The sequence below is a fragment of the Scatophagus argus genome, chromosome 21 (genome assembly GCF_020382885.2).
Source record: "Scatophagus argus isolate fScaArg1 chromosome 21, fScaArg1.pri, whole genome shotgun sequence".
Classification (NCBI taxonomy): Eukaryota; Metazoa; Chordata; class Actinopteri; family Scatophagidae; genus Scatophagus; species Scatophagus argus.
The window spans coordinates 8032710-8058396 of NC_058513.1; the positions used below are offsets into that span (position 1 = coordinate 8032710).

At 40.9% G+C, this 25687-nt stretch overlaps 3 protein-coding genes across 6 annotated transcripts in view; all 3 read right to left on the bottom strand.

Moving 5' to 3' along the window:
* The window catches only part of mpp2b (MAGUK p55 scaffold protein 2b), a 37618-nt gene extending 27504 nt beyond the window's left edge, over positions 1-10114 (bottom strand). The window contains exons 1-3 of one of the 4 annotated variants that reach the window (XM_046377547.1): positions 9885-10114; positions 9691-9779; positions 908-988 (exon numbers count right to left, since the gene is read on the bottom strand). In XM_046377547.1, coding sequence (XP_046233503.1) covers positions 908-938 — 31 coding nt within the window. In that variant the 5' untranslated portion in view covers positions 939-988; positions 9691-9779; positions 9885-10114. Of the gene's footprint in view, positions 1-907; positions 989-9504; positions 9644-9678; positions 9780-9884 lie in introns of those variants that run through there. The other 3 variants (XM_046377545.1, XM_046377548.1, XM_046377546.1) reach the window with 3 other exon arrangements.
* Positions 10115-10422: 308 nt separating this feature from the next.
* Positions 10423-13449, bottom strand: LOC124052837 (peptide Y). The gene is made up of 4 exons (XM_046377549.1): positions 13251-13449; positions 12794-12981; positions 11227-11307; positions 10423-10504 (listed from the first exon to the last, which is right to left on the bottom strand). The coding sequence occupies exons 2-4, from the start codon at positions 12979-12981 to the stop codon at positions 10480-10482; spliced, it is 294 nt and encodes a 97-aa protein (XP_046233505.1). The 5' UTR covers positions 13251-13449; the 3' UTR covers positions 10423-10479.
* A 5839-nt stretch (positions 13450-19288) lies between these two features.
* Positions 19289-25646, bottom strand: tut1 (terminal uridylyl transferase 1, U6 snRNA-specific). The gene is made up of 10 exons (XM_046377808.1): positions 25409-25646; positions 24980-25170; positions 24608-24814; positions 24104-24218; positions 23843-23970; positions 23471-23697; positions 23245-23354; positions 22109-22231; positions 20930-21022; positions 19289-20835 (listed from the first exon to the last, which is right to left on the bottom strand). Exons 1-10 carry the CDS (start codon positions 25482-25484, stop codon positions 19700-19702), a joined length of 2406 nt encoding a protein of 801 aa, XP_046233764.1. The 5' UTR covers positions 25485-25646; the 3' UTR covers positions 19289-19699.
* Between the last annotated feature and the right edge of the window lie 41 nt (positions 25647-25687).

A 25687-nucleotide genomic window follows, 5' to 3' on the forward strand; every position in this document is an offset into this window, starting at 1 on the left:
TCTACTGAAACTCTTAATTTCCCAGACATCTGGCCGTGGCTTTTCAATCTTTTATGTGTCTGGATCAAGTGCCCTCAGCGCTGAGCAAAGAGGAAATGCATGGAAGCATGGAAGTGTAGAGTTTAATATGGGCATGTTTTTTGGCATACAAGCTAGGAAATATAATTCTAATTCTGTCATAGCACTATCAGCTCCGATATCAATGCCAAAGTACACGTCTAAAAATTCACTGAGCTCCGAAGCCAACAAAAGGGACAATTAATGTGACACCAGATTTAACTTGCATTCCAGCAACTTCTGCGGAAACTTTTGCATTAAGGTGTAACATATTTCCATTATTTTATGCAAAAAATCATGTCAGAAAATCATTATTATTACGATTATTATTATTATTATTACATTATTTAAAAGACCAACCTTCTTCCAATAAGCAGACATTTGTGCCAAAAAAATGATTTTGGTAAAAAATATGATGATACATAAGACACTGAAAAGCCATAATCCATAATTTAAAAACTCACTTTATGCCTCCAGTGACAAATTGGAAAGTATATTTTTGTGCAACCATGAGCACATTTATACATGCACTCGTGGCTTTGCACTACTGGCCTCTAATGCCAGATTTGACGTGCATGTGAGCATGACTGGAAGGCTGCGAAGGATACGCAAGAAAATCCTTCTTGCCATGACGAATCTAAGACTGGAGTTTTAGCGCTCCATTAGCCAGCTCATTAAGTCACATTAGAACTCGAGAGATGAGATACATGTCCTGAGTGCTCGAATAATCTTGAATCGTTCAGTATCTCCTCCATACACCCCCCCTTGCTCTCAGTATCTCTCTCTCTCAATGACACACACACACACACACACACAGACGCCCTAGCCATAGCGAGACCAAGCCACTTACCAGAGTCAGAGCTTGATGTTGCCACGGGCATTTTGAAAATTGGTTCCTCTCAGTATCCTCCCGCAAAACTTGTTAGGTCAACTGCAATGAAAGACAGAATGAACAACAAAGAAGGGAGAGGCAATGCAAACATTAATGAAGTATTGATTGTGAATAAGAATGCAAAAGCCCCATGGTTGTCAGTCCGCTGAGGCAGAGTTAAGGTTGAAACAAGGGAGGGAGGGAAGGTTGAAGTTCTTCTATAAAAAGCAAGTCACAGGACTATTTCATACTTTATGGCTTGTTGTTTTTAGCTCTTATATTATTTTTATAGCTTCAAACTGTTAGGTTGAGGCTCTCAAGTTCAACACACAGGGATTGGTGGAAGTCTAAATTCAGCCATGACAAAGAAAACAAATCCCCTTCTATCAATGGACTTACGTACGCACACAGCTCATTCCTAATTTGTCCTAACAAGCTCCCACACACGACAACTGGTATCTCACTTTGTTTAATACATATAAATAGAACAGTCAGTTGCTTTGGTAACACCCAAACAGTTTTAGCCATTACATCCACGAGAAGCAACAAGAAAGCCAGAGAGACTGAGTGAGAGGGTGGGCAGGCCAGCTAACATGAGGCAGGAGAACCACCACCACCTCATGTCTCCACACAGCCAGAGAGACACCAGGAGATGAAGGGGGAGATCAAGACAAGAACAATGGTGAGGAAGAAAAGGGTGCAGCTGATGAGGATGGGATCGTGTTATCAGTGGAGGAAGCAGTGCTGTGGAGACCAAACAGGATCACTGTGTTTGAACACGTGTGGGTCAACACCACCAACAATGACAACAAAAACATCCTGTTTTAATGAAGCATCTTCCAGCATTGAAGAAATTACATCAGCTGGCCAAATGAGTGAAATCTTATATTCTAAATTCTTCCCATCTGGCATCCAAAATTATTTATTTAAGAAGCTGACTGAACACATTTCTTCCTTCAGATCACATTTCTCTTTTACTACTGAGCAGCTAATATTTCTGAACTGGCTTACAGGGTGACATTTTTAATTAAGAAAGATCATTTTAAAACATCTTTTCTAGCGTCTCAGATATAAAGATGTCGTGATACTCAGTAGTATGTCATTTTTTATTAATTTTATTCTCTGTGCAGAAATCAAATGACTTGCTATTTATTCAGGTATTTACTGGATTTGTGCCTGAACACTTCATCAAAGATTGATATAAACTTTTAAATATCATCACAAAAGCGAAGAACATGTCTCCAAATCTATTGATCCAACAAAACGAGGGAAACCTATGATGCACTGGGACTGAAACTATGGAAGACATCCACTTCATTACTCAAACACCAGGTTACAGTAAATCCCCATCACCCATCAGTCCTTACAATAACCTGCTTTATTTTGCCATATGTTTTGATCTCATCCATGGTTTCTGTATTTAACTCCCTGTCTTTGCCTTATGTAATAAATCTATTTGTCCAAACCTACATCATATTTAGCTATTTTTAGCAACAGCAATACCTGAACTCAGTGTATCTGAGTCATAGAGAAAAGTTGTCATATTTTTCAAGTCCCTCTCTCTTTCTCTGTCAGTTTTGGTTGAGTGTAGGCATTTTCACTATGTTTTGGATGTTAATAAATGTTTGTTATTTTTTCTTTCTTCCTTAAGCTAAACGTTGTATTTCTCTCTGTTTTTGTGACATGATCCAGCTGGAGGGAGGACTGGAAAAACTGTATTACTTAAGATCTATGCATAAAAATACGCAAGCCAAGTGGTTCCTCGTGCATCATTAGTGAGGACAACATGTTAACTTCATTAAGAGCTGTAATTGCTTTTACGGCGTAACACTGAAACACATTCTTAAATAACAGAGGACCAAACACTTTTGAAAAACTCTGATCTATGCGGATCAGGTCCTTAATACTGCATACCAGTCCCAAGGCTTATCCGTGGGCATCCCGTGTTTGCACTGCAAAATGACAGAGCTTGTTAAAAGTATGCAGAGACCACACGGCTGCTAAGAAGTCAAAGCCGATTGCAGCAGAGCTTGGCCGTGCTAGAGCTGGGAAGGGAAAGGGGGTGGGGGGTGGGAAGGGAGGGGCTGTTGGATGTTCTCTGTCTTCTCACTCTGCCAGTCTCTCTGGTTCTTATTTAATATTATGGATGAGGAATAATTTGCCAAGCTCTAATGATGGTGCAGTCATCAGCACTGGTGCCATTTTCTTGGTAATTGGCGGCATTTTCACAAAGAACAGACTGGATGTCTACCAAGAACTGGAACCAGTAATCAATCCCTACAATCAGGGATTAAATACATGCCCTTAACAATACCATTAAGACTAATGCTGAAGTTTGTATAAATAAGTGATCTTGTATATGTAAAGTGTCTCGGCTTTCTGAGTGATTTTCCTTCTCTCTGTCAACTCATACACACACATACAGGAACACACACTCACACATATCTCCAGCTCCCTCACTGTCTCGCACAGAGAGAGAGCAGCTCAATAGCACAGCTGCAATGACATCACATTTGCAGACCTGCTATCATCTCTGCACTGCCAGCCTATTAAAACAAGAGGCCAGCTGGGTATATGGTGTATGTGTGTGTGTGTGTATGCGAATGCATTGCACCCAGATCTATGACTATATTTCTAGACCTTTGTGATCTTCCTGACCAAAGAACCCTTTCCAGTGTAACAACAGACTAAGTTTAAATTCCCGCATCACCCAAGTCTTACATAACTGTTAATGAGGGTAACGGTCAAGGCTCTGGTGCCTGAAAATATCCCTCAAATTCAAGCTACAGCCAGTTTTTTTGTTTCAAAACTAAACTGGATGGTCTCTTCTTGCCACACACACTTTGCTCTTGAAGGATTTTGTCTGACAGCCAACATTCTCACATGAAAATAATGTTCTGTAGTGTAGTAAATTATTTTACCACACATATTTCTCTCAGCAATGATCGGCTGTAGCAGTTGAGGGAAGCATCTACATCCTCCTAGGTAATTTAAGGTAGCACTTGCAGATATATAAAACACAACAACTGCAAATAAAACCTGTATCTAAAAATGCAATTGCTTGAACCAGCATCTTCAAGCACATTTTGACCTAGAGCAGTGACATAAGTGTTGGTCCAGGTGTTTGTACACCTTATGTAAAATGCCTGGAGCTGTTCCCTCAGTGAGGCTAAATTAAATCCTGTAAACATACTCACACACACACACGCATGGACACACACACGCACACGCACCAGTGACCAAACATGTCCTAATCCACACATGCAGGCTGGCGTCAGGCCTAAAAATAACCCTGTGCTCCCACAGGTTCAGCTCCTCTCATTACTTTACAAGGGAAAACCGTCGTATCCAAGACAACCATGAGCAGCTCTTCGCCTTTTCCCCCGGCACTTTGCCATGGCAACAAGGGAAAATGCGTAAAATAATAATAAGTTGGAGCTAAAATTGGTTCTATTAAAAGCTTTGAGCTACACTTCAACACAGAGATGCTCTATACGAGGAAATCAGTGTCACAGCTGAAGAAAAGGGTAGAATTCACACAGCACCCAGGAAATCAATTTTGAAAGTGTTCACTAGCCAAAACAAGGCTCAGGTCCATAATGATGTTGAGCAAATTTTTGAGGCCTGATTTCATCTTATAAACTTCACCTAAAATCCTGAACAACAATTTTACCAGAACTGAAGAGAAAAAAAGCACAGTGGCTTGTTGAGATTTTTTTTCCTTCTATTTGTACTTGAAGGTTAAGTAAAGTTCATTTCATCAAAAGGTACATCGTTTTTTCTCTTTGCTATTTTTAAAAACAACAAAGATGAGCGAAACTCTTGAAAGCCTCAAATGCAATTCAAACTCAACTTACTCCCAGCGATATGTAATCACACAGATAGCTCTGATTTGATACGCTGAGCTTTAGAAATGATCTGCCTCTGAGACCTCTGTTGCCATCTCAAAACAGTGAAGGCTATTCAAATGTAATATTTTGCTGAAAAAGTCAAGAATCTCACTTAAAAGGCTTCATAAAAACTACAGAAAAAGCTTCTTTTGAGTATCTGCCCTCAAGTATATTAAAGCACCAGTATTTTTATGTTTCTCTGTTGTTGAATTAAATTCCTGAGTAAACTCTTTCTAAAAGTCCAATACTAAATCTCATCATTTAGACTTGCCTCCCCGGTCTCATATCAACAACAAAGTCACCACAAATGCATGAACAAATTAAAGTGTGGAGGTCTTTGGAAGGAGAGGATAAATTCATGTGCAGTTTAAAGTCATGTGCTGCATGGCTGAATGGTTTCAAAAATGAAGGTGTGTCATACTCCTCGCATGCATATTAACACACACACGATGTGCTACTACTCGGTAGTGGAAAAACAGCATGGAAAAGAACACTGCATCTGTTTTTCCTAAACACAGATTGAACAATGAAAGTTAACGTGCCTTGAAAAGTCTAATCGTAAATGATCAACCACCAGCCAACAGATTTGGGACTCATTAGCCACCTTGGCTAAAAAAGCACAACGATACAAGAGTTAACACCAGCAGCAGATATCACTTGATATCAGATATCTAATAAAACCTGATGAACTTAGTGCTGTCTTCATTTTCGCTTATCTGACACAGATTGTAATTAGTGTAATTAGAATTAAACGTCATGTATATACCACAGAGAGGCTAAAGGACTCAGGCAAAGTGCTGAGAGCCAAGCAAGAGGAGGGTTCACAATCACCACCCTGCCAGGATTTTAATTAAAGATCCTCATTTTTTGAAGAAGCAGCCATGATGGAATAAGCTAAATGAATGTCACTGGTTCAATGTCGTTCAAATCTCTCTTGAGAGAAGGTCTGGAGGTTAAATCCCAGATATTACAGAGCAAATCCCGACTTTTAAGGCATGGTCACACATACGTGAAATGAACATTGGAAAATATTTGCTTCTCGTTCATTCACATTCTCTGCAAGCAAAGGGGAGAATAAAACATCCGCTTCTGGGGGCAAAAGCAAATGGACTGCGCATGGAGCTCAACTCTGGTGAACTTCAACCAGCAAAGTTGCAGTCTCAACCAACAGGAAAGAAGCGTGGTTGACCTCTCATATGGATTACAAACTAGAAAACTGATTTCCGTGTGTGTGTCTCATCTCGCACTGGCCACATTCAGCACCAGCAGGCGAGGGTCATTTGCCTGAATTTGTGTATGTGTGACCATGGCCTCGGGCCAACGCTGACACAACACAGCCATGCTCTCGTTTTAAATAAAGAGGAGATAAACGATTTCACAGCCAATTTGCAAACTGTGAACAGGCTCCAGCTCTGATGCTACAGAAGGACCTGAGCACTGCAATATTTTCACCCCACCCTAAACTACAACAAAGATTCTAAAAATAAATATGAATTAGATCAGATGATATTGTGTATGAGATCAGAGGTCTGACAGTCTGTTGTAGTCAAAGTAATAAAATTAGTAAAATTAGTTTCTGAATTTTATAAACATTTATGAATTCTTGGGTTATATGCCAAAGATGTCCTTTGTCAGGTCACAGTGACTTTTGACCACCAAGATTTGCATGGATTTGAGAGCTAATGATGGCTAAAGATGGGTTATCCTGCAGGGGCCACGAATGTCTGCACAAAACCATGTGCTAATCAATGTAGAAGCTATAAGATTAAATTCAAAGTTGACATGCTGGTGGTACTAGATGAGAATTCAGGAGATCATGATAGTCAGAAGGCTTCATCCCCTGGAGAGCACAAATATTCGCACCAAATTTCATGGCAGTCCATTCAACACTTGGTGGTGGACTGACCAGACTGACTTGCCCTCTGCTACATCCCTTGCATGGCTAACAATATCACATTTGACCACTAAAAATCCATCTATATAAACACAACTGCAGTCGTCACATTACTGCCACAGCCTCTACATGGAGATCTGTGCCAAAGGAGACGAGGTGGCAGGTGTGAGAGTAAATGAGCAGATCATTTTTATGAATGATATCACAGAGGTTGGGAAAAAGATGCTGAGGCTAAGTGAACTGCTGCAGATTCATCTCCCTGTGGAATCTAGCGTGGATGGGATCCTACTTCTCAAGCCTTTCCGTCTGGCAGCTACAGTCGATTAGAACTCCTGTTTGATGCAGTAATTAATCACTTAGTCTGTCAAAGCAGTAAAACTGCACAATGTCATCGTCAGGCAGACACCACTGAAAGTGTTCTTAAAAAGAGTATTCGGTATGCGACATCAAATAACCAGCATGCCATCTGACTTGTTCAATATATTAGGATCTGGACAAGGAACAGGGTTTGCACAGAATAGACTGTGTGACCAGTGGTAAAGGATTTGTATTAATTCAGTGTCAAGTGTGAATTACTCTGAGGCTCAGACGGTCACGGTCACATTGGCTACACCACCACAATGGTATTTTTGTTCTGATTTGATCCAATTTAATGTTACATACAAAATGTATTCAAATCTTACTGAGAGAATTCAGTGAAGGACAAATTTTTCAAGTTTAAAGAATCTGACTTTAAGCAGGGTTTTTAAAACGTTAAAGAAGTGCTTAAACAACGTTTCTGCTGACGTAGAACCAGACGTGCTGATCCTTTTAGGCAATCCCCAAAGCTGTCAAAACCAGGGAAATTTATGGTAAACCTCCAACTTCCAAAACAGAAGCTGATAAGAGGTCTGAAATATCTTGAATCCCAGTCAAAATGTCTTTAAAATGAGACGTATCTGCCTGGCTTAAAATGAAATGAAAATCCAGCAGTGGGACATATAGCCTGGACTATATCAGTGCCTTTGTTTAGAGGAGTTATACATATATAAGATACAGCATGCATAGACAAAATATACTATTTATGAAGAACACAATCTTTTATTACATTTGAGAAAACTAAGTATTTTCATGTATCTTTTCAGTATAATTTGGGGCTATGCTGCTGTCTCACACACAACCTACTGAGAATCTGTACTTTTACTGAACTGACAAAATAAATTTCATCCAAATTATGCAAAACTGGCCTCAAATTTTCAACCTTGAAGTAGGTTGTTTTTGAGGTCTAATGGTTAAAGTTATTAAATAAATTTGCATGTAAACTGAAGTCACTGTGTTACTGTAATGACTCTCCAATTTCCCACTGCAGGACAACAAACAGCACAAAACAAACATCATTCTGCTTTATAGTTATCATATATCATGTCATAAAGTTGTCACAAATGGATAGTACATCTCTACTACCACAGAAAATTCAATCATTTCTTTCTTGCTTGACAGAGGATATGTGAATACTTTCTCTGGAGTAATAAAACATCCTCCCCGTGTGAGAATAAAGCATAACACAGAAAAAATAAGATCATAGATGAGTGAAGACTATTCACAACCACCAGCTGAACCTGGCTGACCTTAAACCATATAGAAGAGACTAACTCAACGAGTAACACTGATAGAAACCCAACTATATCAATAGCAAAACATCAAAAGGCTGTGAACTTGGAAAAAGAAAAAGAGAGACAAAGTGAATGTTTGTGAATAAATCTGGAAGCTATTTTCAGCATTATCTAAGACACAGCAATGTCTAGAAGCTTTTTCTGCATAAAATAATGTCTCTTTCTTAAATACAGACTTTGCAATGGGTGAGATGCTTTTGTAATCCATCATCTTATTTGTTTGGGGTATATTTGTCTCTCATTTTTGCTTCTGTAGCGGACAGGATGGAAATTGTTGAGATGTTTTACTCTGGTCTTTTTTGATTATCTTCTGATGAAGTTTAATTTCTTTATTGTAAGGGCAATAGGAGGAAAAACTAGCGACAAAAGATAAGACAGGCTTTTATTAGTCCCTCAGTGTGGAAATTCTCATTATCATAGCAGCACCATGTCTCAGTCTGCTGCTTATATTGTTTAAAACTATGTAATAGAGGATAGGAGTTGTGTTTGTTAGAATATGATCATAAAAATAAAAAGGATTCTTAAGGTAATAATACAGAAAAAAAGGAAATGTACTGAATGGATCCGAGCGTTGCATCAATTTAGTTTAGGTTCTACTGGGGAAAATAAGTTTGGGGGCACATTTTGCAGATATGATCAATCTAGATGGCGTAAATCTGTAATGGTTTATTCAGGATATTTAACCCATAACCAGCCTTTGGTTCACACGCGCTCAAACATCTGTGCACGACCTGAACGTGTGTGGGCATGCGCAATGACAATAAACAGGTGCACATCGTTCATCCATTCGTCCTTATCAGCGTTGTTGTTTGTATCCGCCTCCAACATGCAGACAAAGTAGGCGATACATCATTTCTGAGTCGAGCTGTCAAAGGTGGTTGTTTTTACATGTGGTCGCTGTACAGGTGCATGTAGCCTGAAGTCAATTACGCTTGCTTAATAAAAACTGCATGTGGATACTGATTGGGGTAAATAACGTTACGCAGCGCACGAGGCCGTGGTAATACGTGGTTAGTCGCGTGTATTATGTGCGTTTCCTCGTAGTCAGGGAGAGAAAATGCTACACTACGTTAAACAATGGGTATTTTTTGATGCCACTGGTTGGGATAATCAGGTATAATCTCTTAAGAGAGCCCTTACCGTCACGGGAGACATGAAATAGTAAAAGTGCGTGTACCCGTATCCACCTGGCGACGAAGGTGGACTACATCTCCAGAAAGGCTTTGCTTGAGAACAGCATTACTGCTATTCACGAACCTAAACTAAACACCAGCGTCCCCTCGGTGAAAAACAGCTAGAGAGTGAAGTCCTCACCTGCCCGGTCACCTTTATCCGGATGCCTCTTCAGTCTGAGATACAGCAAAAGGTTTGAGATACCACCACCACCACCACACACCCCTCCAGTCTCCTCGCAGCTGTTGAAGCACAGCGGCAGATCTTGTTTAAATCTATGCAGTCACTTTAACAACACCGAAGCCAACATCAACCCACACAAACTGCTATCTTTAACGAGACCTTACCTAAAACGGCTCGCGCGCTCTTAAAAATAGAGCCATTGATTAAAAGCCAATTGGCTGCTCTGTTTGGAACCGATCCCGTTTCCCCAAAGGATGTCCGGGAAGGATTTTGTGATGACAAAGGCGTCTTCTGGTGTGATACCCCGGTGTGAAGTTGAAGCGTGTCCGCTCCCGTCGATATGAACCCAGTGCAAAAGCAGCAGTAAAACAGATTAACGTAGAAATGTGCGTTTCCTAGTGATACAGCGACATCTAGTGGCAAGGAGAGCGAGTACATTTGGCTTTGTTACAAAGGAGTACCGACGTTTGTGTATTTAATGTTTTTATTCCATTCGATTCTTTATTGTAAAGTGGTTGATTTTAATACAAATTATTTACAGTTTTGGCCAAAGAACAAATAGCTATACCGAGTGAGGAAAGCAGACAGACAGACAGGGAGAGAGAGAGACTTTCATGCACATTAAATAATTAAATATGGAGAGTCACAAAGTCCAGTGCAGGTTATTTCTTGAGATTCTGTGGTGATTTTCTTATTTTTTTGTAAATTGTTAGTGAATCAAAAGATTGGGGGTGGGGGTAAGGGTTAACAGAGCCCCATTTACCACTGATCACCATAGTCCAAACTGTAAGAAAAGAGGGGAAAAATGGTTAATTTATTTGAAATTTACACACATTGCATCCCCATATGTATTGGATACCAGAGGTGATGGATTAGCTGTTCAGCTGTTGAAACATTGTGACATTATGATCACGACATGACCAATAAACTGTGTAAATCCATAGTTAAGGCAAATTGCCAGTCAGTGCTCACTTAATAGTAAAATGATAAGGAGCTAAAGAATAGTAATGTCATCCTCATGCAGTAAGCAATAAAACAGTTTAACAGTATATTGGAGCAGTACTGGCTGGGTTGTGGCTGTTTTCACTTAGAGACACACGCTCAAGCTTATAAGACAGATGCATTGACCGAGATGTTTTTTACATTCTAAAGAACCGGTGGAGACAGCAGGCAAAACATTAGTAATGTGTTAATGTCAAACTGTTATTGGAGGATGAAACACTATTTGATTTCACTTTAGAAGCTCTTCATGCTCTCCCTTTATTTGTTATGACGAACCATTTATGTCTCATATTTCAAATCACAGTGAGAGTCGAGCAGACCCCTCCCCTTTCTCTTCCTGGTAATGGGATTTTTATTCAATCTTGGACACGGGCATCACCGTTGCCCAGTTATTTTTAGCTAATTTATGGTCAATTTTAGGCACACAAAAAACTCAAGTTGTCAACTTTTGCATAAAATCTCTGGTATCAGACCATGACATGCAGTCTCATCTGTTTCCCTCACCGTGGTTCAGTGTCCTGGCCGGAATCAGACCCGAACAGCAGCCACGCCACCGCCTGCTCGGGAGTCGACCTCTTCCCATACCTGGAGAAAATCACCAGCATGTAACAACTGCAGCTAAATATTATCAACTGGAGATTCTCGTTCATGTGAAACCCATCTTCTGCTTTACACCAGCGGTCGCTCAGTCAGCAATTCACTGGGTGCTGTGGCAGCGCGACCCATTGACCCATTCAATTTTTTTGGTTTTGTTTTTTTCAAGAGTCATCAAGCTGAGAGGCACGTTAGCAGAGTTTTTATCAGTGCTGCTTCTTTCTTTCTTTGTGTTTGGTCTGCACAGTCCAACCACAGTGAGCCGAGCATTTATTTATTTATTTGAGAGAAAAGGAGAATTTTCAGGTTCACAGCCCAAGGCAAAACACAACCAACTCCTCTGACTTTGTCTTTTCAAGTCTCTTTACTAAAATCAATGTCTTGATCACACAAGAGTAAACCTGCCTTTGTTTGAGGCATGAGGGGGCTGCACTACACCGGGAGGGGGGTGTCAATGATGAGACTACACTCAGCTTCTATGACAGAAAACCTCTACACCTGCTACTGTCTCCAAAATAATTCATTGCTTGTCATTACACATGCTTTTCTCAAGACATGTGCCACTCAGCACAGATAGTGTCTTATAGTGTTATAACTGTCAGAATGTATCTGATCAAAACTGTAACTAATACTATAATCTTTGTTTTAGGTGTAACAGTGAGAAAAAAAAAAACAGTGGAAAAAAGTTTTAGAATAATAATAATAAAAAATCTTCTTTTCTACCTTTCAAAATGTCAAGCATGAATAAAATCTGTCACTATTTAAGTGTTAAATGCTGTCCCGATCCCGTCTTGATTTTCACCGATAAGAAACAAAAGGTAATTACAAGATTTGGGGTCTCAACGGAGCCATTACGGTCTTCTGTCTGGCCTGAACATTATATACCCATCTGAGTAAAACCAGACTCCTGTCTTCTGCTTCATTATTTCATATAGCAAGCATAGCAATGCATTGTAATGTAAGAGTAATGAGCCAAGAGTCCTCACTTGCTTGCCAAAGAAGGACTGAACTCCCGATAAGCATCTGAAAAGTCTTGATTTAAGGTGGAAAACAGAATCGAGCCCCACAAGGTGAGGGCTTGACCCCACACATGGCTACCCTTGCTAACTTGTCCTTGAGCCAGAGACTTAATCCCCTACATGGAGGGAGGAGGACCACCTGCCTGACCCAACCAGAGGAGGAGGAGAAGATACCAAATCATTGCAATTTTTTTTTCAGCATTTATTAGTCTTTTTTAGTTGTTTTTTTTTTTTCAGATGATTTACATGTTGACTGAAGAACTGATTGTTCTCACAAACTTACCAATCTGATTTGTCCCTGAGTTTGTAGTTCAAAACTTTTCAGTGTGTTAAATAAACTCTGATGGGTGTGCACTCTAGGATCTCTGATTTCTCTGGGATCCTCGGTGGAGAAATCACTGCACTGTTGTCTAAGTGTTTAAAAAAAATCTCACATTAAATCTAGCTCGGTCACTCACCTTTGTCTGGTGATGAGGTTGACATAATGCCTGACAGCTGCGTGGTATCTGGCCCAGTCTTCCGGCGAGGCGTTGCTCCCGGGGCTCTCCGGTTTGGGAGGGTAGGCGTCCGCGAAGCTGCTCCAACACAGCAGCAGGCAGACGACGAGCGCTGCAAGCATCATCCACGACCTCAGGGTGCTGGCCATCTGAGGACAAGCAGAAAAGGTGAGACATCACTTCAACATTTTCAATTTTGCGCTCGAAAATGAATCATTAATTAAATGAATTAATTTATTGCTGAAGTCAAAGTATCACTGGGTGTTTAAAGTTCTGTTGCATTTCACGTAAAAACTTTAGCCCAAATGTCATATGGAGCGAAATGACATGAATTTGATCTCAAATTACACACAAAAAAAAATCTTTTCAGAATGCTGTTAAAGTTCAAAGTATGTTAAAAAGTAAGAGGCCAACTTACTTTTTGACAGCTGTCTGTTGCTGTAGTCACTCCGGTGGTGCGCCTGCCTTGTTGCTGTCCTCCCGGTTCACAGGGTTATATAGTGTGGGATGGATACCTGATGCGCACTCACCAGCAGTTAGCCACACCCCTCACTCCAGCTGCCTGCAGACGGGGTCCTCATCTGCCAAACATCCAGACTAATTTGCTTTGAATATTTGATTTTTAGCTTTCTTTAATACAAATATACATCGGAAAGACGCACTCAGCTTTTTCATTTTGAGTTAGGTGTTTGTATGGGATTTCCTGTTATTAATTTTATCTAAGACTTAAATTTTAAGGTTATAGATTCACCCTCTTACAGAAGCTGGTATTTGCAGCCCATCATTAAGTAGAAAAACAGAAACTTGCAGGATTTTCCGTATGCTGCCTGTTCAGCACAAAGAGACAATAAAATAGCCCCTGCGATGCTTTACGAGTTCAAATCACGGTCCACATGGGTGAGAGCTTCAGATGCAGCACAATAACCATAGTGTCCGCACTTGCACATCAAGTCTCAGTCATTGTATACCTGGCCTTTATCAGTATGTGATGTAACAATGCTGCAGATGAAATGTTTTTGGATGCTGAAAGGAACTTGTGAGTGAGAGTGATGTGTACCTAACATCAGACTATTGCAGAACACACACACAGTATATAGACACAAACCTGCACCCATCTACACTTACAGAAGTGGCCCTCCCTGCACCTTGAAATGACTCAGATTGGAGTTTAGAAAGCACAAAATGACATAAGTGAGAGAATAATACACACTTGAAATGATGGCCTGCACGGCACCTCAGAAACCAGAGTGTATCGACAATTAGAGAGAGGTGGGATGACCTGCTAACCTTTAATACATCATACCAGCTATCTCAGCAAACATCAGTATTCTTGATTACTTAGATGCTTTCTCGTGTTTTCTGCATTTTTCCAGTAATGTTTAAACACATGTAACTGGACTTTCAGGTACCATCAACTCTGACAATAAGAAGTTGTTTATGATTTTTAATCAAAACCACAGTCACAGGAATGGGTTAAAGTTTACTACAGGGTTTCAGTAGTTAGTGTGGTTTCTTCTGCAACTCTACAAAAATGAAAAATGCCGGGCGTGCTTTAAATGCACTGCAATATGGAATATTTACATGACAGCAATGCCACCGTGAGTAATAGGCAAATTAATTTAGTTGTTTTCAATTAAATATTGGGAAGTCCTTGCAGTAATTCAATTGTTTTACTGACTCCAATGTATTCTGTGCACGAGTTGTTAACAAACAAACATGTTTATCTCTATCTGTAAAGAATGAAGACAAATAAATTATTACCAACTTTGTGAAGCAAAGAAAAATTTCATGAGCAATCATTCCTTAATATGAAATGTATGATGTAGCCTTGTCTAATCATTGGCCCCTTCACCTTTGGCCTTCTATGCTCTCATCACTCCTGCATGCATTATTCAGAGGTGATAAAGCCATTAATATGGTCTGGAGCTAGAGGTCATAGGCTGCAGCATCCACAGATCAATACTGCCATTGTGTTGCACACACATTTTCACTGCAGTGGTTCTCTTATGACTGAATTACATGATTCAGTGCTGCTGCATCAAATATTATTTTTATTTTCCTGCCTTTTCAAATTCATATCACTGCAGCAACTGTGATGGCAGGTTTGAAGCTGAAGTGACATGAGCACGCACTAACACAGTCACTGTGTACACAAATACCTTTCAGGTCTCAAGTGCTGACAGTCAAATGTAATCGGTCACATTTATGACCGTTGCAGTAACTCGTGTTTATCTTGGATCTTTACGGTCTGCTGTTCAGTTCATGATGCCTGAAGTGGTCCCTTATCCAACACTGCAGATGCAGTGGCCTCTTTTTAGTGTGTGTGTGGTGTTGAGGGGTTTCCAATCCCCATGCATAGGTTTGCACACAAGATAAAGATGCCTATCTCATTTTATGCCAGACAAGAAACTGAAATAAATGTTTTCTTTGGGTTCTGGGTTCTAGTTTGAAGTTTTGGGAAATTCTCATTTACCCCTCTGTTGAGAAGGGAATAAGCATATTTTTGAGAATGCTGAAATCTTCCTTTAAGCTCATCATGTGTTCATCATACACTGTTTGCTAAACATTGTACGAAAGTGTGATGTTCTTTCACAAGAAAATTCTCATGTATATTTCCTTTACTATTACAGTGCGCATTCATTATTAGTGACATGTTGTACATTTGTAGGTGGAGCACAATAAACAGTGGAAAGGAAGCTTCAATAATCTTTTACAACCCTGCTGTATAAGATTAGTATTAGCCATGTATTAGATCATGGATAAATCAAAAGAGCTGTCATGGTGCCATGTAACATAACACACCAACCCTGGAGTCATGACAACTCCTCTCGTGCTGTTTATAGAGCTGTAAAAAAAAACAATGGTTTTTCTTCATCTGTCCCTAAGCCCTTGTCAAAAACACAGCATGATTTGGGCATAAATTTCCACTGACAGCCTCTGAGGAGCTGCTGCTGCTGTTGACAATAAACAAGCAGTTAAAGTGTATATGACCATGCCATAAAGACTGTAAGTGGATTGTGGTATTACACATTGATTGCACTGACCATTTCAGAGCAATTATTGCGCAATAATTCAAACTGATACTGAGGAACAATTAGCGTCCTGCACCCAACAATGTAGAAATTTATGCAAAACAGCAAAATGGAACCTAAATAGGAAAATTGTCAAAAATGATTAAAGAGTGAATAAATCATCCTCCACTGAAGGGAACCAATATGTATCCTACTCTGTTGTAATCACCCATTTCCCGTGGCTAACAGTGGCTATCCTGAACATTTAGTTAATTCTACTCCAGTAGTCAACCTCTCCGTGTTCCCTCTACAGGCCATAAAAGGCAATGACAAGAAACAACAATATACACAAGAGGAACTCATTAGGCATCTCCTGTGTTTGTAGGTAAACACTGAGAAGGGAACAGCCCCTAGATAAGGCAAAGAGCAGACAGTTCAAGTTTTCACCGTCCAATAAACCCCAGCTAATGCACTGCTGAAGAGCAGTTTGAGCTCCTGCAGAGGGGAAAAAGTGTCTGAGTTGCCTCCAGGCCAAGATAATGGGACCAGTAGGAGGCTCCTGATTTTCAAAACTTTTTCTCTCATCAGTTTTGGCAACTTTTCCTCCTGATGCTGTTAATGATGTCGCTCACTTTGTTAGGTAAGACACTGAAAAATGTATAACATTTTTTTTAGCCAAGGGTAACAATTTGAACAAATCAAGATGCTGGAAATCTGCTTACTTTAGGTATCTACCTGTGCTGCTCAAATGGAGCCCTAAAAGCTTTTCCCCTGAACCTGTCTCCACCATTTCCATTTGCATGACACATGCTGCGTAGTCCAAATACTAAAGGAAGATTACACACACGCATACAGCAGTCCATTCTGGTGTAAGAGCAATCTCCCAGGAGTATGTCTGACTCCTTCCTGCCATCATCACAGACAGAAAGGGGGAAATGATCATACGTTTTTATTTAGCCTTATCTCCAGAGTAGGGGAGCCACTAATATGAACAGAGTGCTTTTCAGGCAGCCAGGTCTGTTTGCGCAGTTCAGGAGACAAAATGAGGGGTTGATGGCTGCCCACCACCACAGGGCAATAAGTCATGACCATATAAATGGCACTAAAAGGGGCCATCGAGTGTCAGTCAGGCGCACTGTGGATGACTAGTGGGCAAACAAAAACACATTTCTCTTTACGTTTCACGTAAAATCACGATTCACGTTTCATGATCCTGCCTGTTTTGGGGGCATAAACACGGACAAAATCAGCTTCTTCATACCAGTCATGGCAGATCTAAACACTGGGCACATAAGTCAGGGCTTCTCATTTGCTTTCCAACACAGCAATACCTCACGCAATTCTCTTTCCCCCAGAGGAACAAAGCTTACTCCGCCAGCAACACCTTCTCTTAGACCATTTGCAGAACTGACCAATTAGGGTAATATCTTACCAAATGCTGTGTTTATGAGTAAGTTGCCAATTGCCTCTTCAGGTATCTGTGATGGATTATGCGAGATGTATTAGGTGCCTAATGTGTATTACCACAATGTGCCCAAAGTCACCACAAATAAGGAAGGAAGCTTGCTGTTAATCTACCAAAATGATGCCCTTAAATCGTTGCAAGTAGTAGTCTATATCTTACTTGCCCTCCATACTATACAAAGCATTAGATTGGCTGATGATTAGATATGCCGTTAACCTTACAGCATCACACTACAAGATGACAGATACGACTCAGTGCAGTAATGTGTCACAGAAGACCGGACAGAAGCTGTAAACAGCTGTTACTGCCCCCCAAGCTGTGGACATTTCAGGTCTCAAGGGGGTTGACTCAGGATCTCTTCCCAATAGGCACAATTACACAAAACATGAAATTGGCTTTTTTTTTTTTGTTTTTTTTTTTTTTAACTCTCATTTCTGGCGATCTCCACATGAGGAACAGATTCCACAACCCTAAAGATGCAATGCACACACCAGTGCCCACCAAAATCAATTCAATCAAATAGTAATTACAGCAAATGAGTTACATGCAACTGAACTGGCTGGTCATCAGTATGTGATGAGACCGAACCTCGTTGTTTTCACAGGACTGCAGATGTGTGAAGCGAAACTTGAGGAAAATGGCTTGTATGAATCTTAGAACAAGTAGTTGTGGTTTGTTGTCTTGTTGTAAGGAAACAGCAAACACACCCCTGGTTGTGATATCAATCACTTTGACTCTCCGGCTTAGAGGTCTGCGTGCGAAGCCATATATCAGGAGCACCTTTGAAAAACAAAGGACGGCGATATTGGAGTAGCCTCGAGTGTCACTGAAACTACAAAGCCGATCTTCAAGTGATAATGTCATCAAAACTTGAGAAAACAAAAACACACAACCGAGAACAATCGGTGATTCAGCCTACAAACAAACAACACTACTGTGAAGCCACTGTAGCCACAGCTGTCTTTAGAGCTAAATGCTGACAACAGCATGCTAGCATGCGGTGGTTTGTTTACCTTGTTCAAGGTCTTATTTTAGCAGGTTAAGATCATAACATTTGCTAGATAACAATAAGCACAGAAACACGAATGTGTATACAAAACTCCATAGCAATCCATTCCATACTTTTTGAGATATTTCACTCCAAATGAGAAATGTAGACCATGGACCATACAACACTTGGTGCTAAATCTTCCAGCAGACACTGAGATATGTCACAGGACATGAAATATTTGTCCTGCTAGTGGCATTAAATTATTAATTAAAGTATTTCACTCTGGACCGGATTAACATTGCCATTTCATGAGCCAGCCGATGCTAACATGGCTAAAGAATCAATATTTTGATATTTGTGTGACTCAAAAGGTGTCTTAACACCACCTTTGCCTTTCATAAGTCAAGCAAAAAATTCAGAAAGTTTGAACAAACACTGTTGCTCATTTGACATGGCAATAAACTTCAGAGCAGTAAAATGCTGGTGCCATTTTCTGATTACTATCAAAGAATACCTTGTGACTTGACTCATCGACCAGTTCCACCTTTAATTTCATGGCCACTTCAAACAACCAAACCAGCAGCAAATGAACATGTAGCAAGCCGTCCCAAACATCTTCATCACCACAGCCACCTCCAGCCTCCATAGCTCCATCCCACCTGCTGGCCATCTGCATTTCCCTTTAAAAGTGAGATGAATGATGTTAATCAGCACATGGGAGCTCTGTGCATCCCTCAGCTCCTGCTTGTCCTGCTGTAATAAAGCAGTCTGCCTGTCTGGTTAATTACTCTCATCTGTCTCAGTCATATAAGCAAAAACCCGACAGGATAAAAACCCATTCAACTGCGCCTTAACCAAAGCACCAACCCCATTTGTGTGGCTATGTTAAACTACTGTGACTGATTCTTTATGACTGTTTAAATATGATGCTTAAAGGCAAAATAAAAGTATAATATGGTCCTGACAAATCACAACTATAGTATATAGAGTACGTTTTACAAAATGTTTTTTTTATTCATTCAAAGACAGCATGACATGCTGTTTTCACCAAATGTCTGCCACTGAATCTTCCCTCTAGGGCTTCGACATTAAAAAGCAATATTTTAAACAAACTCACTCAAGTAACGTCTTCAACACAAAAAGTAGGCTTTGTCATGGAATATTATTCTGAAACAAAGTCATGACCATAAATATACAACCTACATAAAAATATTACAAACTTCACATTTTGACAAAACCCATATTTACAAATGTAATGATCTATTCCTTATCAAAATAAAGCCACAGTAACTGTCATGCCCCACTCTCAAGGGTTAATACAAGTAGCTGTAATAGCATCTTTAACTCAAAGAAAATCTTTAGAATTAAAAAAGGAAAAACATGTGGAGATCAGGTCCATTTTAAGCATTTTCTACACTTTTCTCTAGCAATGTCTCCACCATCTTTGGTAAGAAGGCTTCCAGGAAATGAAAGAAATCATGAAAAACTCCTGTCTTGTCGCTGGTTGGCTCCAATGTGAGCACTGCTCTTGTGCTTTCTGTCCCACCCACCACCTGGGGCTGAACCTTGAACTCCAGGGGCTCCTTGAGCTCTGGTTCTTTTTCAATGATGTGAGCTGTGACCTGGGATTCCAGCTCCATGCAGCTGCCCTCTGGTCTCGAGTCTGTGGTCTTGTTCAGCTCCCTTCTCACTTTCCTCCTGCCGGCCCACACTAAATGCTTTTGCACATAGACCCAGTGAGGTAATTCAGGCTTGCCCCTTCTTGCCAGTCTTGGCTTTTTGCCTTGAGGCGACACAGAAGGGTCACTGCCAGAGGACAGTGGCCTCTTGGCACCGACCACAGCTGTACCCAGAGGACTGGCTTCGTTTTGGGGTTCAATACTGTCACAGCTGTCATTTGCAGATGTGTTGAGGGAAGTTGAGGGAGTTTCCATTTCCTCTGCAACATCCACAGCCGAATCCTCACCAAAGACAGCGTCTGCGGAGGTAGCAAGGTGACAGCTGAGAATACTTTGGAAGACTCCCTGCACAGCAGAGCAAACCTTCTGAAACCACAGCAGCCGGAAACCATCTCCTGCCATGTGCATTTGATTAAGCAGCACTTGAGGGAGCAAAGCTGATTTGAAGGGAATGCTGATGGTCAGCTGCTCTGTTTTGGTGTGTGGGAGATCCCCATGGGGGGTGAGCAATCGCACCAGGCCCCATGACCTCCCCTTGGTGGATTTGCGCTGGTACTGCAGGCTGCGGCAGTATTTCTCAGCCTCCTGGCACTCCCTCTGGAAGCTTCGCTGAGAACGTTCATTCAGGTTTCCAGCTACATTGTGGGAGAGCTCAAAGGGGTCTAAGAGGTTTAGGGGGCCCATTTTGGGACCATGGTGAGGGGTCTTGGAGGGCTGTTCCTCTTGCATGGCCTCCTCCTCTTTATTCTGGCTGAGGAGATCGGTGATTGGGAGTGCACGCCCCTTCCTGACAGATATAACACGACTGGCAAAATCAAATTTAGCATAGAATGAGAAGAAGCCAGCAAGAAGTGTGCCTAGATGGAGAAAACATACATACATGAAGAACAGCGATGGTGGTATTGTATTTAAGGACATTTAGAATTTATGAAAAAGACGGCCAACACTTACACAGGTCCTGTGTATTCTTACTGGGGGGCACAGCAATAGGCTGACTGGGGAAGGTGCAGTTCCAGCCCTCAATCACACACTCTTCTTCCTCACCTGCAAAAAGATGAACACGTAATATTTAACAGGTTAACAAATAGCAAATCACTGAAATGACAGAAAAGCTGTTTAAAGAAAAACAATCAACAACTGCCATTTTTATTGTATCAGACAATCTAAATTTACAATATAAAAAGTAATTTCAAATTGTCTGGACACAAGCCTTGTGTTGAACTAGAGACTTACTGAGATCCCAGACTAATCTCATCCAAATGTCCCCATATATAAACACACATAATGTGCAAACAATTTGCTGTCCAGACGGCAGTTTAAATGCTTGTGCTCGCATCTATTTTCAGGATTACACTCTAATTGGAAAACAATTGTTGTTCATAAAGACTCAAGTGTTTCCCATTAAATTTTCAGCAATAACCTCTGAGGGGACCAGACAGTCCAGACAATATATGAGCGTAACGACACTCCTCATAGGTACCTAAGATTTTAAGATACTGATTGTTGAATCTCTCAGTCTGTCAAACTCTAGTTACAATTCTGGACTAATGCAAGATGGATGTATGGAAGTAATGTACAAACACTGTCTATAGCCTGTCAGCTTATGTTTACATTGTATAGACACCAATTACAAAGGAGCAAAGCCAAAGCTCAGAGTTGTATTTTCTTATTCTCTAAATGTAATATTTTCTATAATTTCTTAATTATGTTAATGCTATATATGATCTAGCCCTTTAATTGTGCTCTCAAAGTGCACCAGACTGATGAGATGCTGACTGTTTCAACTGTTCACTGAGCAGCGCTGAAGAGAAGCAGGGATCATTACATCTAGCGCCTCATGCAAGGACTTCTCGTATCAACAGATTCATTTTTAAATGGCACAAGCAAATGATTTAAGAGTACATGCTCATACAAGGAACCAAACAGATGGCCCTACGTGGCAGTTTTAGGTGCTACTGCTGAAATCTCACAAACAAGCACCATTAGGGGGCCCTCATCAGGCTGAAACAAATCACAAGTTATGACAAGTTAGAGCCTGATGAATCCAACTTTGAACATTCAAACCTCACTGTTATAAAATAAGGTTTAGGATAAGAAAACGAAAACATGTAGGAGCAACTCAGCACTTACAGGCCATGTCTTTGAGCTGGTCCACTGTGGGGAGGACAGGAGGCTCGCAGTTCTGCAGGAAGAAGATGATCAGCAGCGTCAGAGCGTAGTTGTTGAGCAGGGGTCCGCTACCACTGGGGTTACCTGCACGTCACAACACAAACACAACAGTCGGCAGGATGAAACTAAGATTAGTTCTGTGCTGTACAAATGTATATACAGTATAGGATATGGTCAAAATATGGAAGCAGTGTGATCTTTTTAACAGAGTGGAGAGGCTCTGTGGCATGCGTTTGGTTCTGTTGTTCCTAAAAGGCAAGGTCAACGCTAAGCGATACAAAAAACGATGTTAAAGGGCATCTATGCCAGTGTAAACACAGGTAAACAATAACAGCAATGATGTAGAATTAATTGAGCCGTTTAAATTATTCAAAAGCCTTTGAAATATACAGTAATTTTGAAATGTCATAGTTCCAGATGCTACAGTGCTCTTTTGGAAGCAACACGGTCAATCATCTCATCAACGATATCAAGTACGTAATCCAGCAAACTGACCCTGAATATGCCATGGAAGCTCCAGTCACATCTCATTCAACAGTCACTGTCACCACTTAGAATCTTTTACAAACTTCTATATGACAGTGTTTTATGTTTTGGGAACATGGCAACACTGATTTATCAATTCAAAATCTTAACTCTGGATTACATAAGCAGCCTTATATGCAAACCATCTGAGCCCATCATGCTTTGCTAATTACTCTGCACAAGGGCTTTCTTGAAAGCTTCACTGGCAGAGCCCACTTTTAATCAAAGGAAATAAAGGAGATGTGCTCCAGGTGTAAAGGGAATTAGTGTGCTCTGCAGTGAGGAACCCTCTTATTAAGATTTTATTCTATATCAGGAGAGCCAGTCTGCACTATCATAACATACAAGGAGCTGTACGTGTGCTTTATTTTAACCCATAGCTTCCATTACGGGGCATTGCAAATCAGTGTGTCCAGAGAGCCAAACATAATCCTAAGTGGCAAGTGAAGTTCTACTGACATCTACTGACCAAAAATGAAATGGCTACCTAAATGCACAAAACTACCTTAAAAATGGTATCTTTTTAGATTATGAAAATAAAAAAGTGCAATACGCAAGTTATTTCATCTTACCAGCCAGCTGCTTCTGCTTGGCCCAGTAGCGGATGGTGTACGCCAGAGGCCTCAGCCTGTCGTCCATCCCTGAACACAGCTGGAGGAAGCGAGTGTTCCTTACTGCTAATCTAGTGAACAATACAGTAAAACATACAGCGGTTTTGTTATGTGTTCCAGATGGAAACAGCTTCTCAACATATCTGAAGACTTTTGATGCTACACAGTATCAGAGTCATCCATTGACCTGTTGTTGATGGTGATGTCCCCCTGCAGGTTAAGCTCGCGGTGCTGGAACTTGACCACAGGCAGACGAGCGGTGCTGACAACGTGAACCTTGTGCACGCTGGGGACACAGCGTCTAAGGATTACTGCCACAAGTTCCAGGACCTCGGCTGGCGAGGCAGTGGACAGGTCAATGTCAGACAGGATGGAGTCTTCAGAGTGGCCATCGTCTGACGTGCCTTCCCCTGTCTGAATAAGGCGAGGATGTATAAAGTTATATATTTTTTATCTCTTGTCTATGAATTGCATGGATCCAAAATTTTTACAGAGTTGACAACACTGAGATAAAAATCACTTTATAGGCACTGATTACTCTATGTGTAAAATGTCAGACCTGTTCTATGGTGAACCTGGCACGGGCTTGGAAAACCTTGGTGTTTTCCAGGTCGAGGAACAGGTCTAAATCACAGGAGTGGATGCCAAAACTGTTGACAGACGAACCAAAGGGCAGAATCTTGCTGTCTGCAAACCATCCAAACATAGCATTAAAAGTGAAAGAGAGAGAGAGAGTCAACCAATGACAATCTTCTGTTCAATTATCATCATGTAAGCCAAGATTTCAGAAACTCTCAGTGTGTGTGTTTACAAACTTCACCTGGGAAAAACTCCACAAAAACCTCTTGCAGGAGTTGAACCAACAAGCCCCTGGCCTTCTTTTCATTTTCTCCCAGCTGGCATTGCTCTACAATGTACTGCATCTGTGCATCCACCTGGAGGAGAACAAAATTCAAGTTAACAAGACACCTTGACCACTAAAATTATGATAAGCTAGTGTATTCTCACCGACCGAACAAGACTAAAGTATGAACAAATATTATCCAACAGTGTTTGAATAATGTTTTTGGAGAATATGAATCATTTCTGGCTAAAGGACAAAAATATTTTTTTTGCACACCAATTTAAAAAATTACACACCTTATAAGTTGTATATTTCAAACAACACAATTTCATGATTATTAGAATATGAGATATACTGTAGTATGGAACTAAATTAAGACTCAAGAATGTAAAGCCTCCACTAGCTGCACCAACACGTTGTAGCACTCCTTACAGCCAAGTGTATTTCCCCACACATAACATTTGAAAATAGGATGCTTACAGATGCCAACTGACACAGCTGAGGTTTGAGACAATCGAGTAGTTGTTGGAGGTTCTGGAAGTCATTCTTCTTCTTGGGAATCAACTTGAAATCCTTCTTTTCGCGGGGTTTGACACGCAGCTTCAAGCCTTTCATCCAATGCTCAACACAGGACAGGGCTGCTTGTATGCTGTCAGTGTCACTGAACTGCACGATGGCGTACACACCCTGCGAGTGCATTGACACACTACAGTCAGACTACAACGGGGTTCATCGGTCACATTCCAAATGGTGCAGACTGACTCTCAGTGCTTTTGGCTGAAGCACAAACCTGAGAGGCTATGGACGTCTTTTACAAATGAGCTGTATCTCACCTGTGAACAGCTGACTTACCTTGTCTTTATCCATGATGACATCTGAGACAGGCCCAAACTGCTGGAAATACTCAGTTACGTCAGTCTGGGAGATGTCGGGCTTGATGCCACTGACAAACACACTGTGCTCCTCCTGGGTCTTCCTGGTGGCCCGCACAGTGCTCAGCGTCTGGTGTTTCCGCCCTTTGACATGCTGATCCAAGCTTGGCACTGCACGGAATATAAACATGAGCATACGTACCACAGCTTCAAAAACCAAAACGTATACTTGTAACAACGCACTGCGTAATATTTGTTTAGCCAAAAACATGTAAAACATTATAAATGTAGAGTTATCTAAAGCATTTTAAAAACTCATACGATTTCTTTCCCCCCTTCTGTCCGCCTGCACGTTAAGAGCGACAACTGGAAACATCAACTCAAAGTTCATGTGGCTAAGTTAGCTTACCGTTTGGTACTTTCACATTGCACAGAGTGCAATGAAAGCCTGTGGACGTAGTTTTGATGTCACTGTCTGCCTCCATGATGAGAAGACGTCGCGAAACGATAAAGCAAGAAATAATCTGCCAACAAAATTGCTCGAGAAGTTTCGAGGCCGACCGATGTCCATGCGTGCCTCAAATCTCCCTCCAGCGTCGACTCCGCGTTTGTCTCGAGTCCGTCTTAAAAATGTGTCCGGGTTGCTCTCACTTATCACCAGGTTCCGATGAATCTAGTTGCAAAGGCT